We start from the raw sequence: 13,838 nt of genomic DNA, 5'->3' as shown, positions 1-13,838 counted from the left end.
ATAAAATAGACAGAGGATTGTCTCTATAAAATAGACAGAGGATTGTCTCTATAAAATAGAAATAGGATTGTCACTATAAAATAGAAATAGGATTGTCTCTATAAAATAGACATTGTCAGAAATAGATTGTCTCTATAAAATAGACAGAGGATTGTCACTATAAAATAGACAGAGGATTGTCACTATAAAATAGACTATAAAATAGACAGAGGATTGTCTCTATAAAAAAGGATTGTCTCTATAAAATAGACAGATTGTCACTGTATAAGAGTAATAATTATTGTGACTACGAAAGATTTAAAATGGTTCTCACTAAAAAAATGAAAAAGACTCACTTGGAAAGAGATAATTTAGTGTCGCTATCTAAATGTTAAAACGATTGTTACAGTGAAAAAGTAAAAAGGATTGTCACTATGAAAGAGATCAATAATTGTCTTTATGAAAAAGTTAAAATGATTGTCACTATTAAAGAAAGAAATAATTATAACTATGAAACAGTAAAGAGGATTGTCACTGTGAAAAAGTAAAATGGATGGTCATAATGAAAGAGATAAATAATTGTCATTATGATAAAGTAAAAATGATTGAAGTTAACGGTACTTGGTACATATGGTTGGAATGACACATGGGATAAATTTGAGTTCCGCTTTGTATCCTAACCACTCTAAAGCTGGAGAAGGCAGTAACAGTTAACCTGAGATAAATTATGATGTACAACCCTTGAGGTACCAAACAAGTGTTTACAGGTCAAGTAGCTTCCTGTTTGCTGAGTAAACAGAAATGTCTTTCCATCAGACTCTCCTATCTCGTTGACTTCCAGTAGATTATGTCTTTATAATACTGCTTTTATTTAGGATTCTTGAATGAAGTTGGAATATGGTACAATTTATACCTAATCATCATCTTTAACTTAACTTTTACAAACTTCACAAAAAACAAAACAAAAAATTTAGGGCGGATGTAGTTTAAATTGAAAACCCTAATTTTTTTTATTGAGTCACATCCATCCACAGAGATTTTACTTCCAAGTTAAATGAATAAACTGACAACACATAAAGAACAAACAGTCCATTGTACAAAATCTCTTTATTTTTTGTAGTGAAAGTTTTATCTGTGACAAAAAGTTACCTTGAATCTTTAATTTCACTTTATGTTTTATAGATAGAATCTAATGAATCTTTAATTACGTTTTAAAAGAATTTTTTTTTGTATTTCATTATAAATCGGATCAAGATAAGAACATTTTTGATCAAATCATTGATCAATTAAAGCTGTTTTAGTTTTATCATATACGAGATATATTTACATAATTTAATAAAAAAAATCTGTCAATTTCTTAAAATTTTAACAAAAAGCTCTTTCAGATATCAAGGTAAATCTCAATCACAGGTTCTAGTATGCAGCCAAGATATGATCGCACATAAAGTAACCTTTGACCTCTCGATATCCTCTCCCCAATATGTCTTCTTTGAGTTCAAACTTTTTTGTCAATGGAGGTAAAGAGAGGCACCAGACTCCTAACCATGATGAATCAGAGTGACAACACCACTAAATTCACCGTGTATTTGTAGGAGATCTGAAGTCTGACAGGTCCCTATGGCAGTGATAAAACCTTTATCTAGATACTAGTATCACAGTCCGGTAACAAGGAAGGTAACCCAGTACGTACAAATATTGCAACATTGTAACAATAAATCAACAAACAAAACCATAACAATATTTAACAGTATAAATCAACACCATACACAGGAAAAACCAACCATGATAAATGAGGATTATCACTCCAGAAAATATCTCCTAGGCCTCTCTGTCTATAGATAAGTAAAGTCTGACATTGACAGAAACACGTTTTCAGTAAAAATTTGAACTGTAAGTAAAAATAAATATATCTGTTTTCAATTTATCTTTTCAGATAATGATTCATTACAACATTCTGTGGTCCACTTTGCGGCAAACTTAAAACAGAAAATTAAACTGACCGAGAAAATATCTGTTTTATAGATCTTTGTATACTGGAACATATAATATAAACAGCTGGAAAGATGATCATTAAACATACAATAAATTAGCAACAAGACATTGGATACCACATTTCAACAACATTGTATTTTCAGTCTATAGTGTTGTTGACACATAACCAGTAAGCTGACTCTTAAGAATTATCTGCACATGAGCCAGCTCTTTTTTATTATTGAATGGGAAACCCACCCATAGCTGGTTCTTAATTTCATGCTGTTGACGGGGGAACCTGCACATAGCTAGTTCTTAATTTTTTGTTGTTGACAGGGGAACCTGCACATAATTGGCCCTATTTTTGCTGTCAACACAAGGAACCTGTACACTAACTGACCTAAAACTTTTGTGTTTGTTACTAAGGAACATAAAAACTATTAGTAGCTGACCCTGAACTTTCTGTTGGTGACAGATCTAGAAAAACCTGCCAACAGCTGCGCCTAAACTTTTTTGTTGGTGACAGAGGAACCAGTAACCTATCAGTAGCTGACCCTAAATTTTCTGCTGTTGACATAAAGAGCCTGCAAACTGACTGACCTATACATTTAGCTGCTGACACAGGAACTTACACAAAACTGTCCCTACTGCTGACACAGGTACCTCCCCACAGCTAGCTCTAAACATTTGTAGCTGCTGAATTTGCACTCTAAAGTGGGATTACTCACACTCTGATGTGGGGTTACTTACACTCTGATGTAGGGTTACTTACACTCTGATGTGGGGTTACTTACACTGTGATGTGGGGTTACTTACACTCTGATGTGGGGTTACTTACACTCTGATGTGGGGTTACTTACACTGTGATGTGGGGTTACTTACACTCTGATGTGGGGTTACTTACACTCTGATGTGGGGTTACTTACACTCTGATGTGGGGTTACTTACACTGTGATGAGGGGTTACTTACACTCTGATGTGGGGTTACTTACACTCTGATGTAGGGTTACTTACACTCTGATGTGGGGTTACTTACATGCTGATGTGGGGTTACTTACACTCTGATGTGGGGTTACTTACACTGTAATGTAGGGTTACTTACACTCTGATGTGGGGTTACTTACACTCTGATGTGGGGTTACTTACACTCTGATGTGGGGTTACTTACACTGTGATGTGGGGTTACTTACACTAATGTGGGGTTACTTACACTAATGTGGGGTTACTTACACATTGATGTGGGGTTACTTACACTCTGATGTGGGGTTACTTACACTAATGTGGGGTTACTTACACATTGATGTGGAGTTACTTACACTCTGATGTGGGGTTACTTACACTCTGATGTGGGGTTACTTACACTGTGATGTGGGGTTACTTACACTCTGATGTGGGGTTACTTACACTCTGATGTGGGGTTACTTACACTGTGATGTGGGGTTACTTACACTCTGATGTGGGGTTACTTACACTAATGTGGGGTTACTTACACTGTAATGTGGGGTTACTTACACTGTAATGTGGGGTTACTTACACTGTAATGTGGGGTTACTTACACATTGATGTGGGGTTACTTACACTCTGATGTGGGGTTACTTACACTCTGATGTGGGGTTACTTACACGTTGATGTGGGGTTACTTATACTTTGATGTAGGGTTACTTACACTCTGATGTGGGGTTACTTACACGTTGATGTGGGGTTACTTATACTTTGATGTAGGGTTACTTACACTCTGATGTGGGGTTACTTACACTGTAATGTGGGGTTACTTATACTCTGATGTAGGGTTACTTACACTCTGATGTGGGGTTACTTATACTCTGATGTAGGGTTACTTACACTCTGATGTAGGGTTACTTACGCTTCAATGTATTTTTATAGTGTTGCATAGTATTCATCACAGTCCTACAAAGGCCCCCTACGATAAGAAACGTGTAATTTTGTAAAATTACCTGCATTCCATTGAACCTCATTGTGTGTAAAACATATGACTTATCAATGATTAATCTTCTATATGTTAGAGAACTTCAATCTTTGATCTGTGTAGCTATGTCAAATAACCCATATAGTCTTAATCATGTAAACAAACATTTCACAAAACAAAACACTCACTTTTGATTCAATCATGACACAAGCTATGAGATTTTTTCCAAAACTGAATTGCTGAACAACCCTATAAATAACAGGAAAAATGCCATAATATTGAGTCCTTGTTAGAATGTACTGCTAATTTGTTACTATTTACCTATAACAACACACTGAACACAATATTTGAAACAATATCAAGGTTACAAAACATATTCAACATAAATATAATTATATGGCATAGAATCCTGTAATGTATACAAATACTTTGGCAGTATAAGCCTCCATGTAAACCAAAGTTGACCACTGGCTGTGGAACATTGTTCTTGGTTAAAACTTGAAAGACACAATAGGTAAAAGTCAGGATTACTCTCCATCCCAAAACTTGTGTATAATTTTCCTTATTATCACTGTAACACATCCAATTATTTTCACTGGCTATAGTTTGATCCTAAATTGCTCTCAAAATTGGTTGAGCTTAAAGGCATCCCTGGTTCACAATGAATCGACAAAAATGGCTGAGTTTATGTGCAAAGAGAGTTGGCACATTAACTGTGGTGTGACCATAGTGTCTGGCTGTGATTGTTGTTCACTCATATGTCTATCTCATCTCCACAGTGATCTGTGACCATGGTGTCTGGCCGTGGTCTCTGTTCACTCATATGTCTATCTCATCTCCACAGTGATCTGTGACCATGGTGTCTGGCCGTGGTCTCTGTTCACTCATATGTCTATCTCATCTCCACAGTGATCTGTGACCATGGTGTCTGGCCGTGGTCTCTGTTCACTCATATGTCTATCTCATCTCCACAGTGATCTGTGACCATGGTGTCTCGCCATGGTCCCCGTTCACTCATATCTCTATCTCATCTCCACAGTCATCTGTGACCATGGTGTCTGGCCGTGGTCTCTGTTCACTCATATGTCTATCTCATCTCCACGGTGATCTGTGACCATGGTGTCTGGCTGTGGTCTCTGTTCACTCATATGTCTATCTCATCTCCACGGTGATCTGTGACCATGGTGTCTGGCTGTGGTCTCTGTTCACTCATATGTCTATCTCATCTCCACAGTGATCTGTGACCATGGTGTCTGGCCGTGGTCTCTGTTCACTCATATGTCTATCTCATCTCCACAGTGATCTGTGACCATGGTGTCTGGCAGTGGTCTCTGTTCACTCATACGTCTATCTCATCTCCACAGTGATCTGTGACCATGGTGTCTGGCTGTGGTCTCTGTTCACTCATATGTCTATCTCATCTCCACAGTGATCTGTGACCATGGTGTCTGGCAGTGGTCTCTGTTCACTCATATGTCTATCTCATCTCCACGGTGATCTGTGACCATGGTGTCTGGCTGTGGTCTCTGTTCACTCATATGTCTATCTCATCTCCACAGTGATCTGTGACCATGGTGTCTCGCCATGGTCCCCGTTCACTCATATCTCTATCTCATCTCCACAGTCATCTGTGACCATGGTGTCTGGCAGTGGTCTCTGTTCACTCATACGTCTATCTCATCTCCACAGTGATCTGTGACCATGGTGTCTGGCCGTGGTCTCTGTTCACTCATATGTCTATCTCATCTCCACAGTGATCTGTGACCATGGTGTCTGGCCGTGGTCTCTGTTCACTCATATGTCTATCTCATCTCCACAGTGATCTGTGACCGTGGTGTGACCGTGGTGTGACCTTGGTGTGACCTTGTAGTCAGTAACTATGGTATCTTCACTCACATGTCTATTGGATAAGTACATGGTGATCAGTTACATAGCTGCCATCTTGTCTCAGTGTACCACAGTTACGTGTGCCTACTCATATGTCCATACCAACTGGAGCTGGGACAGTCTGAACACAATTAAAGGATACCTCTGTTACTATTACATAACAATGACTCTTATATAAGTTAAACAAAACATTTACCAGGATTATAAGCTGTTATACCAAACTGAAATGTTATCTTGATTAAGATATTCAAGACCTTTTATCATCAAAAACCCTTTATCATCAAAAACCCTTTATCAGTGAAAACCTATAAGCCTATAAAAGATGTATATAATATGTCTTCAATACAATAATATGACAGAAATAAAAAATATTGTCATCTGGTAAGATGGTCAGCAAACTAAACTGGACAAAACTTACTTCGGTTGAAGAGTGATTAAGTACAAGGTAAGATTAGACAGGTGTGTTTACTCACCTTTAAATCTAACAAGTGATAGGGCACATCTAGACATACATCCTTGCGCTGCACCTTAAGATGGCCTCTAGCTGATGCTGGACCTATGACTTTCACCTCTTCACCTCGCCATAACACATTACCATCACTGGCCAATTCTACAACCAATAACAAAGGTAAGGTAATTTAAATAAAACACATCTTTTGTAGCATTTGAAATTTTCTCTTCTCACCCAAACTAACAAGGATCCAAAGTATACACCTCCCTACAGATACTAGTATATACCTCCCTACAGATACTAGTATATACCTCCCTACAGATACTAGTATATACCTCCCTACAGATACTAGTATATACCTCCCTACAGATACTAGTATATACCTCCCTACAGATACTAGTATATACCTCCCTACAGATACTAGTATATACCTCCCTACAGATACTAGTATATACTACAGATACTAGTATATACATCCCTACAGATACTAGTATATACACCTCCCTACAGATACTAGTATATACCTCCCTACAGATACTAGTATATACCTCCCTACAGATACTAGTATATACCTCCCTACAGATACTAGTATATACCTCCCTACAGATACTAGTATATACCTCCCTACAGATACTAGTATATACATCCCTACAGATACTAGTATATACCTCCCTACAGATACTAGTATATACCTCCCTACAGATACTAGTATACACCTCCCTACAGATACTAGTATAGACATCCCTACAGATACTAGTATACACCTCCCTACAGATACTAGTATATACCTCCCCTCAGATACTAGTATATACCTCCCTACAGATACTAGTATATACCTCCCTACAGATACTAGTATATACCTCCCTACAGATACTAGTATATACCTCCCTACAGATACTAGTATATACCTCCCTACAGATACTAGTATATACATCCCTACAGATACTAGTATATACACCTCCCTACAGATACTAGTATATACCTCCCTACAGATACTAGTATATACATCCCTACAGATACTAGTATATACCTCCCTACAGATACTAGTATATACCTCCCTACAGATACTAGTATATACATCCCTACAGATACTAGTATATACCTCCCTACAGATACTAGTATATACCTCCCTACAGATACTAGTATATACCTCCCTACAGATACTAGTATATACCTCCCTACAGATACTAGTATATACCTCCCTACAGATACTAGTATATACCTCCCTACAGATACTAGTATATACCTCCCTACAGATACTAGTATATACCTCCCTACAGATACTAGTATATACCTCCCTACAGATACTAGTATATACCTCCCTACAGATACTAGTATATACCTAGTATATACCTCCCTACAGATACTAGTATATACCTCCCTACAGATACTAGTATATACCTCCCTACAGATACTAGTATATACCTCCCTACAGATACTAGTATATACCTCCCTACAGATACTAGTATATACCTCCCTACAGATACTAGTATATACCTCCCTACAGATACTAGTACTAGTATATACCTCCCTACAGATACTAGTATATACCTCCCTACAGATACTAGTATATACCTCCCTACAGATACTAGTATACACCTCCCTACAGATACTAGTATATACCTCCCTACAGATACCAGTATATACCTCCCTACAGATACTAGTATATACCTCCCTACAGATACTAGTATATACCTCCCTACAGATACTAGTATATACCTCCCTACAGATACTAGTATATACCTCCCTACAGATACTAGTATATACCTCCCTACAGATACTAGTATATACATCCCTACAGATACTAGTATACATCCCTACAGATACTAGTATATACCTCCCTACAGATACTAGTATATACCTCCCTACAGATACTAGTATATACCTCCCTACAGATACTAGTATATACCTCCCTACAGATACTAGTATATACCTCCCTACAGATACTAGTATACACAATCTATAAACATGTAGATGATACAATCTGACAATAATAAAATGTCCACAGACAGACTGACAAAGACTGGTACAAACTGTATAAAATTTGGACACAGCTAGCTATGGTTTAGTGAAAATTTCAAATGATAATTATCTGGAGATGGATTTGCTGACATGGGTCAGATTGAAACACGTTTTTGAGAAACAGTAAGAGAACAGGATTTTTAAAACCCATTGATATGGAGAATGTGACCTTGTGACATGGTAAAACCAGATAATATGGTACATACTTGGAAAATCATCCTTCATGATTCTGAATTGTGGGTAGCTCAGTCGTACATTTCCTGCCACGTTGTAAGACCTGGTGGCGGGGACAGCTGGTGCTGCTTCCTAAAACAGCCATATTTAGTGTTTATCCCAAATAGAACACCCCAGTAAAAGAAATTCAATGAAAAAGTTGCTATAAATTCTTTATTCCTAGTATGAACGTTCAAGCATAGGGTCAAAGTCATTCTGTTTGATTAATGAACTCATTTATTTAAACCTAGTAAATGTGATGAAGTATTTATCAAATGAGCTAATTATTTTAAAGTGAAGTGCTAACCATTCTGGTTTTGTTTCTTTACACAACAAAGCCTGACAAACATTAATGAGCTGAGAAATCAGAACATTTGATAGTGTTGTTAACCTGGTATTTTTCTTCTTTTTTATTTTAACAAGATTTGATACCTAACACTATGACATTCTGATATTAACAGAAAAGTCTGCTGAATACAGATTACACCTAAGGGGAGATAACTGAGTACTGACCAGGCTTATTTTGTAGTAGTTTGAAGCTTGCTGGAGTAATCGAGGGTCTTTCTTTGGTCCATTGTCTTTTGTTTTACTTCTTTTTCTGAGGGATAAAACAGCAAATATATGAAAAGGTATGCTCAGAGAAAGTTTTGATTGATGTGAGAATTCTTCCTATCTGTTTGAACACATTTCAAATTTGTAATCCAAATAAACTGTAAGTACAAAATTTGTAAACACATACAGCAGATGTATTGTAACAGGATTTGTTTAAATGTAACATATTCACGAGAAAATTCAGGCAGGTCTATCAAAATCAAGGAAAATCTTTAAAATCCTGATCAAAGGATTTGCCCTGGTAAAACTGGGTCTTCCTTCTGCTTTAGATGTATTTTGTATAGAAAGATAACTGTTGACTGCTCTTGTGCCTGTACTCACCTATGTATAAGGTATATAGCCTTAGGGGTGCCCTGTTGTGCTTGTACTCACCTCTGTATGGAGTATGCAGCCTTAGGGGCAACACCTTGTGCCTATACTCACCTCTGTATGGAGTATGCAGCCTTAGGAGCACCACCTTGTGCCTATACTCACCTCTGTATGGAGTATGCAGCCTTAGGGGCACCACCTTGTGCCTATACTCACCTCTGTATGGAGTATGCAGCCTTAGGGGCACCACCTTGTGCCTATACTCACCTCTGTACTGGGTATGTTGCCTTTGAGGTGCCCTGTTGTGCCTGGAGATGTTTCCGTTTTTCTGGCCACAGTTTACGCTGGTGATAGCCCTTCCAAGTGGCTTGTATACGGCATGCTGCTTTATCATACTTCTCAGCTCTCATGGCCTCCAACTGTTGTCGAGTCCCTTCACTATACAAAATAAAAGTTGCTCATGTGACAATATATTTAAGTTCGACAGGTTTCCCCAAAATTTCAATTAAATTCAGTTTTCTTTCCATCAGTTACTTTTAACTTATAAACTACTGTATTTTTTCCAAGCAGTAAAACTGTTTTTATTTGACTTTTGTTCATCCTTATTGTCTCTGAATTTTGACTATTTTGACAGGTAACCTACCTGAAGAAGATATGTTTCTTGCCCAGAGTCCATTGTGTACTGACATAAGGGAGCTTACTGTCATCCATGGCCTTCAGGAAACTGTTCAGTATTGCCTGCCAAGTAGAGTATTTATAAATAAATAGCAAAATACTACAGTTAAACTTGCACTTTATCTTTATAAGTTTCACCACATGTTCCAATGATGAAGATATCTGTGACTTAAATAGTAACATGGGAATTACCTGTGTGAACTCAACTGCAACTGACATAGTATCATTGGAATTACCAATGTGAAGTCAACTGTGACTGAAATAGTAACAGGAAAATTACCAATGTGAAGTCAACTGTGACTGAAATAGTAACAGGAGAATTACCAATGTGAAGTCAACTGTGACTGAAATAGTAACAGGAGAATTACCAATGTGAGGTCAACTGTGACTGAAATAGTAACAGGAGAATTACCAATGTGAAGTCAACTGTGACTGAAATAGTAACAGGAGAATTACCAATGTGACATTATCTATGACTGCATATAATTGCCAATCTGTAGGCATTGAAGTATAAAGATAAAGCCTTGATCCTTTACCTTACAGTGTTCCTGTTGTGAACTAGTCTGGTAAGGATTCCAGTGGTGAAGGAAGATTGTGTAGCGGTGGTTGAAGGACTTGTACCTCATTCTGTGTGGAATACCTACACACAAATCAATGTTACAATCACACTACTAGTACTCTGCTATCTTTAGCTCCACACTTTTGTGTCAATATCAATGACACTATATTCTAACATTATTTGAATTTGTTGGCAGATCCTGAAACACATTTCTTACTTAGTGGAATAAAAGACTCAAGCAAATATTCATAAACATATAACTCACCTCCTGCCATCAGCTGGACGGTGTCCAGAACTTGAAGTGACCTTAACTGCCGAAGAATGACGTCCTTGTCAAACATGTCCATTTCACAGCGATCATTACTCTGTGAATATAAAATTAAACCTCACACAAAATTACTAAACTATATAAGTATATAAGTACAGTTTGATTTATAATTTCCAATATCTGAGAATACATAGTTTTAATTTCATTGAATAATTCCATGTCCCACTATCAGTACAGACTATTCTGATAATGTTTAGTACCTTGAGACAGTGAATGAAGTGTGGTTTTGTGTGGACCAAGGTTCTAATTAGACTGTCAAGCTTGCTCTGGAAGTCACTGGACAGAGTGCCTCGAACTTCTTCTGATCTACAAAATTAGACAAAACATAATTCTGATTTAAAACATTCAGAATCAGAGGACTAAAACAGCCTGAAATAAGATTGATGAATGGAATCTGCTGGTGATTTAAGTAAACTGGGGCACCTGGCTAAGTCATCTGTATGTCATATATAAACTGGTACTGGTAGTTTGCTGGGAATCTCTTAATTGATATAAAAATATTATATCAACTCACTCTACATACTATAACATCTACTCACTCTACATACTATAACATCTACTCACTCTACATACTATAACATCTACTCACTCTCACTCTACATACTATAACATCTAAAAAAAAAACGACTACATACTATAACATCTACTCAATATAAATACTATAACATATACTATAACATAACATCTACTCACTATACATACTATAACATCTACTCACTCTACATACTATAACATCTACTCACTCTACATACTATAACATCTACTCACTCTACATACTATAACATCTACTCACTCTACATACTATAACATCTACTCACTCTACATACTATAACATCTACTCACTCTACATACTACAACATCTACTCACTCTACATACTATAACATCTACTCACTCTACATACTATAACATCTACTCACTCTACATACTATAACATCTACTCACTCTACATACTATAACATCTACTAACTCTACATACTATAACATCTAATTACTCTACATACTATAACATCTACTCACTCTACATACTATAACATCTACTCACTCTACTCACTCTACTCACTCTACATACTATAACATCTACTCACTCTACATACTATAACATCTACTCACTCTACTCACTCTACATACTATAACATCTACTCACTCTACATACTATAACATCTACTCACTCTACATACTATAACATCTATCTACTCACTCACTCTACATACTATAACATCTACTATAACATCTACTCACTCTACATACTATAACATCTACTCACTCTACATACTATAACATCTACTCACTCTACATACTATAACATCTACTATAACATCTACTCACTCTACATACTATAACATCTACTCACTCTAAAATATACTATAACATCTACTCACTCTACATACTATAACATCTACTCACTCTACATACTATAACATCTACTCACTCTACATACTATAACATCTACTCACTCTACATACTATAACATCTACTCACTCTACATACTATAACATCTACTCACTCTACATACTATAACATCTACTCACTCTACATACTATAACATCTACTCACTCTACATACTATAACATCTACTCACTCTACATACTATAACATCTACTCACTCTACATACTATAACATCTACTCACTCTACATACTATAACATCTACTCACTCTACATACTATAACATCTACTCACTCTACATACTATAACATCTACTCACTCTACATACTATAACATCTACTCACTCTACATACTATAACATCTACTCACTCTACATACTATAACATCTACTCACTCTACATACTATAACATCTACTCACTCTACATACATATACATACTACATCTACTACTAACATCTACTACTCTACATACTATAACATCTACTCACTCTACATACTATAACATCTACTCACTCTACATACTATAACATCTACTCATATAACATCTACTATCTACTACATACTATAACATCTACTCACTCTACATACTATAACATCTACTCACTCTACATACTATAACATCTACTCACTCTACATACTATAACATCTACTCACTATAACATCTACTCACTCTACATACTATAACATCTACTCACTCTACATACTATACTCATCTACTATAACATCTACTCACTCTACATACTATAACATCTACTCACTCTACATACTATAACATCTACTCACTCTACATACTATAACATCTACTCACTACAAACTACAACAACAAAAACTACATACAATAACATCAACTCACTCTACATACTATAACATCTACTCACTCTACATACTATAACATCTACTCACTCTACTACTACTAAACATCTACTCACTCTACATCTACTATAACATCTACTCATCTACTACATACATACTATAACATCTACTCACTCTACATACTATAACATCTACTCACTCTACATACTATAACATCTACTATAACATCTACTCACTCTACATACTATAACATCTACTCACTCTACATACTATAACATCTACTATAACATCTACTCACTCTACATACTATAACATCTACTCACTCTACATACTATAACATCTACTCACTCTACATACTATAACATCTACTCACTCTACATACTATAACATCTACTCACTCTACATACTATAACATCTACTCACTCTACATCTACTATAACATCTACTCACTCTACATACTATAACATCTACTCACATCTACATCTACTCACTAACATCTATAACATCTACTCACTCTACATACTATAACATCTACTCACTCTACATACTATAAAATCTACTCTACTCTCTACATTCTATAACATCTACTCACTCTACATACTATAACATCTACTCACTCTACATACTATAACATCTACTATAACATCTACTCATCTACTATAACATCTCACTCTACTACTAAACATCTACTCACTCTACATACTAT

General features: G+C 36.2%; 1 protein-coding gene across 1 annotated transcript in view; it reads right to left on the bottom strand.

The window, feature by feature from the left end:
* Window positions 1-5,852: 5,852 nt before the first annotated feature.
* Window positions 5,853-13,838, bottom strand: part of LOC132560759 (myosin-IIIb-like) — a 45,604-nt gene continuing 37,618 nt past the window's right edge. The window contains exons 16-24 of the mRNA XM_060225436.1: window positions 11,134-11,239; window positions 10,871-10,970; window positions 10,583-10,686; window positions 10,015-10,109; window positions 9,639-9,809; window positions 8,964-9,048; window positions 8,444-8,543; window positions 6,238-6,374; window positions 5,853-5,885 (exon numbers count right to left, since the gene is read on the bottom strand). Of these exons, the coding sequence (XP_060081419.1) occupies window positions 5,853-5,885; window positions 6,238-6,374; window positions 8,444-8,543; window positions 8,964-9,048; window positions 9,639-9,809; window positions 10,015-10,109; window positions 10,583-10,686; window positions 10,871-10,970; window positions 11,134-11,239 (931 nt within the window). The remainder of the gene's footprint in view (window positions 5,886-6,237; window positions 6,375-8,443; window positions 8,544-8,963; window positions 9,049-9,638; window positions 9,810-10,014; window positions 10,110-10,582; window positions 10,687-10,870; window positions 10,971-11,133; window positions 11,240-13,838) is intronic.

Source organism: Ylistrum balloti, unplaced genomic scaffold (genome assembly GCF_031769215.1).
Source record: "Ylistrum balloti isolate Yb309-2 unplaced genomic scaffold, AGI_CSIRO_Ybal_v1 Utg371108, whole genome shotgun sequence".
Taxonomy (NCBI): domain Eukaryota; kingdom Metazoa; phylum Mollusca; class Bivalvia; order Pectinida; family Pectinidae; genus Ylistrum; species Ylistrum balloti.
The sequence above is the reverse complement of the archived record's forward strand: the minus strand, read 5'-3'. Positions and strand labels throughout refer to the sequence as shown.